Here is a 4,384-nt window from a genome sequence, read left to right on the forward strand (position 1 = left end):
TGTAGGAGGCCTGGTAGGGTGTGATCAAGGGTAATGTAACTGAGAGGAATTACTGAAACCCAAATGAAGGCTGAGCAAGATAGTGGGACAAAAGAAATGTAAAAGGAAATAGAGGAAAAAACTAGGAGGAAATGGAAATTTATAGAGGTCTAAATAAAGGCATGTGCATATGGAAATATATTTGTATATGAGGATGGGAAATAGATCTATGTGCATATATTTATAGGTTTGGGATTCTTTCTTAGGTTTAGGATTAAGGCAGCAGATGGACATTGGCCCTCCACTCAAGTACTTCCTCAATGCAAGAATACTTTGTTCTATTAAATTGGCATTCCATGAGGCTCACCTTCCCAACACAATCGCTGAAGACAAAACGGGTGCAAAAGCAAATGTGGTGAAGAAAGCTGATGGTGCCTGGATATCAAAAGATATAGCATGTGGGGTCTTAAAGGCTTGAAGGTAAACAAGCAGCCATCTAGCTCAAAAGCAACAAAGCCCACATGGAAGAAGCACACCAGCCTGTGTAATCACAAGGTGTCAAAGGGATCAGGTATCAGGCATCAAAGAACAAAATACCAAATCATTGTGAATGAGGGGGAGTACAGATTGGGGACCCAAGACCCATCTGTAGGCAAATGGACATCCCCTTACAGAGGGTCTTGGGGAGGAGATGGGTTGCAGTGTAGCAACAATGAATCACACAACTTTCCTCTAGTTCCTAAATGCTTCCTCCCTCCATTTTATGATCCCAATTCTACCTTACAAATCTGGCTAGACCAGAGGATGTACACTGGTACAGATAGGAACTGAAAACACAGGGAATCCAGGACAGATGATCACTTCAGGACTAGTGGTGAGAGTGGTGATACCGGGAAGGTGGAGAGAGGGTGGAATGGAAAGGAGGAACTAATTACAAGGATCTACATATAACCTCCTCTCTGAGGTAAAGGGAGACATCAGACAGTGTAAGATATGACAAAGTCGTCCCCACCCCCAGCCAGTTCTGGGGCTTTGGGGCTTGCCTCAAGGGGAGTCCCTCTGGGACATGGGGGTACAGTGAATGGTATAGCTCTTTGCTGGGCATGGCTACACAGTAGGGTATGCTGGGCCCCCCCTAGGGCTTCCTGTATGGGCTCCAATAAATTTCTTCCCTTTTGCTTAAAAAAAAAGATATGACAAAGTAATAATAATTTATAAATTATCAAGGGATCATGAAGGAGGGGGAAGCGGGGAGGGAGGGGAAAAACGAGGGGCTGATACCAAGGGCTCAAGCAGAAAGCAAATGTTTTGAAAACAATGATGGTAATAAATATATAAATGTGCTTGACACAATGGATGTTTGTATGGATTGTGATAAGAGTTGTATGAGCCCCAATATAATGATTAAAACAAACAAAAATTCATCAAATACTTTTTTTTCCCACAGAGGCCATTTATTGTTGTTGAGTGAGAAGCTAAGGGTAATGAGAACAATATGAGCCATGTTTTTGAACTATATCCATAACAAAGAACACTTAAAAAAAGGGGACTTGGGGAGCTCTTGCCCTCAGCTTCTCGCTTCAACGATCAGTTCTAGGTGGACACACTTTGTAGCAGAGTAATGTCTCCTTTCAGCATGATCCGTCCCAATTGTTTTCTTGACTTTGTTTTAGAATGAATCTCTTCTGCATCATCTAATACAAGGTTCATGTACTCATCAAAGCCTATGATACAGCCCTCTATCCGCATATTCACTTGCTCATAAAGCCACACCTGAATCCGGGATCTATTTTGCAAGTATCTGAAGATGAGGTTGATGGGCTGCACCATCACCTTCTGTACTTTCTGGCCTTGGCCGCGGTACACCATCGTGGAAGCTCAGAGAGACCACGCTGAGCCGCACGTTCGCTCCAAAAGCAACTTCTCATCAAATACTTTTTTGACCAGGAATGCGATGACAGTCCTCTTCATTTGTCATTCTTGGCATAATAGATCATATGACTGTCCAACTCATAATGTACAGTCCTTTTGAGCTCACTAATGCCTAAAATAAAGAAAAGTTGATGCATTTGCATTATGCTATTGGTGAAAATATTGAAAATATCATAGACTACTTAAAGAACAAAGAAATCTGTCCTGGAAACCATACAGTTTAATGTTCCTTAGATACATGGATTATGAGACCTCATCTCACATATTTTGGCGGGACCATATCAGGAAAGACCATCCGTAGAAAAGAACATCATGCTTGGTAAAGTAGAGGCAGGCCCTCAACAAGATGGAGTGACGTGGTGGCTGCAACAATGAGCTCAAACGTGACAAGACATGTGAGGATGGTCCAGGACGAGGCAGTGTTCATTCACTCTGTGGTGGTTACATCATCTGATGTCAATTTGGGACTTGGGAGGATGATGAGTGAAGGGGTGGAGTCTAGTCTGTCAATTGGGTTATAGCCACGGAGGTCTCTCTGTGGGCATGACCTTTGCCTGAGGATTCTAGGAATTCCTGGATTTTCCTCCTAGGAGGCAGGAAAGACTCTTTCTCATGGCTCACTTCCCGAGAGACGCTCTACTGACAAGACGCATGGTGCTATGCCCTGGGAACTGGAAAAGTCACATGGACCTACGCTGATGCAACCAGACCTCTGGAGCTGGAGAAGCCACGTAGAGACCCCTGTCAGTGCTCACAATGCCACTGGATCCACGAGACTTCATAACCACTGGCCTGTGATCCTCCTGCATTTGGCATCATTGCATGCGTTTTGTAAGTCTGAAGTGTGAGTTCCTGAAAGTGCTTTTCAACATGAAGCCCCAAAGAATATGGATCTGTTAGATACATGGCCAAGTATGAAGGAAAGCCATGTGTGATTGCCTGGAATATATCAGAGAAACCAAAGCCTTTTATCCAAAATACATCTGACAACTCATTGCCAGGTGTGGTCTATGTTGGTTCTGTAAACCACGATGCTAGGTATACCTTTCAGGTTCAGTGTGGCTTAATTTACAAAGATGGGTCCTCTGCCCATCCATGCATATGGACACAGAGCTCTGTTCCCAATACTGATCCAAGCGGCTTCTTCAACCAGAAGATCATCAAGGGAAGCAAAAGAACCAGCGTGTTCAGAAATCACATTCGGGCAGGCTGTCATTTGTGAACATTCAGTCATAGCTCAGGTGTGGGAAGATCTATTGCTATTTACTGTGATTTAAAAATGGAGATGACAGAAGGGCTATATTAACCCAAGCAGAAGTTCATTTGATGAATTATCTTGTAACTGAAGCAACTGAAAAACCAGAAATTTTTATATTTAAAGCGTTGGACCCCAGCATATCAAATGCCAGCTCGATTTACCTGAAAGAGGAATCAGGTTGGCACAACCTCGGTGCCATGGGCTTCTTAGTTTTCCCTGAGAAAGCACTTTTTTTTTTTTGAGGGGAAAAAAACCTTTTATTGGTACAATAGGACAAGGGTATTCATTCAGCAACTCAGCTGCAGCTCCTTCTTCCCCTCTCCCCAACATCTTTTTTCACAGATATACAAAAGGTCCTTTTTGTTGTTGATTAATGTCCAGAGTTTCCAGAGACAGATAGGATCCAGGACTTCCCTATGGCCATACGGTCAGGCCCAACTCCCTCAGTCCCATAGGCCAAGCCTCAGTCCTGGGTGCTAGCTTTAAACGCTCCTTTGTACTTCCACCTCATCTCCTTAGGTAATGGCACCAGGGCTGGGCAGGGCACCTGCCCCTCCACTTCACAGACGCACTCCCACAGGCCATACTCCCGGGGTCCAAAGTGGGCTGGGTGAGAGAGCTGCTTTTCCCCTGCTCCTCTTCCTTGAGGGCTTCCTCGTTCTTCCCCAGGATGGTGCTGATGTGCGCCATGAACTCCTTATTGCTCTTGGTCTCCACGTCCACCAGGACCTGCTCCCCAGTATCGCAGAAGCGGAGGAATGGGGACGGGGTCATGTTCTTAAACATCATTATCTGCACCCAGGGGTGCCCTCACCTAGCTCCCTGTGTGTGTTGTAATTCACCGTCATGACCTTCACTGAGTCCTTGAACAAGACATCACCCTGGCCCAGGTACTGCAGGGTGTGGCGGATGAGGAAGCGGCCTTTCATGGCCATGGTGGTGGCAGTGGTGGGTCTGGCAGTGGGTGCAGAGGAACAAGCAGGGAGCGAGCCATCACCGCCGTGGGTGCATTCACACACTTCCTTGAGAAAGCACTTTAACAGAGGGGAGAAAACCGTTAATTCCAGGATACATGTACAACAGTGGTTCTCAACCTTCCTCATGCTGCGACCTTTTAATACAGTTCCTCATGTAGTGGTGACCCTCCCAACCATAAAATTATTTTCGTTGCTATTTCATCACTATCATTTTGCTACTGATATGAATCGGGCAACC

At 45.2% G+C, this 4,384-nt stretch overlaps 1 protein-coding gene and 1 pseudogene across 1 annotated transcript; both read right to left on the bottom strand.

Moving 5' to 3' along the window:
• Positions 1-1,442: 1,442 nt before the first annotated feature.
• On the bottom strand, positions 1,443-1,897 carry LOC142449039 (small nuclear ribonucleoprotein E-like). The gene has a single exon (XM_075550802.1). The coding sequence runs from the start codon at positions 1,846-1,848 to the stop codon at positions 1,573-1,575; it is 276 nt and encodes a 91-aa protein (XP_075406917.1). The 5' UTR covers positions 1,849-1,897; the 3' UTR covers positions 1,443-1,572.
• A 1,735-nt stretch (positions 1,898-3,632) lies between these two features.
• On the bottom strand, positions 3,633-4,104 carry LOC142449040 (small ribosomal subunit protein mS25 pseudogene; annotated as a pseudogene).
• Between the last annotated feature and the right edge of the window lie 280 nt (positions 4,105-4,384).

The sequence above is a fragment of the Tenrec ecaudatus genome, chromosome 5 (assembly GCF_050624435.1).
Source record: "Tenrec ecaudatus isolate mTenEca1 chromosome 5, mTenEca1.hap1, whole genome shotgun sequence".
Taxonomy (NCBI): domain Eukaryota; kingdom Metazoa; phylum Chordata; class Mammalia; order Afrosoricida; family Tenrecidae; genus Tenrec; species Tenrec ecaudatus.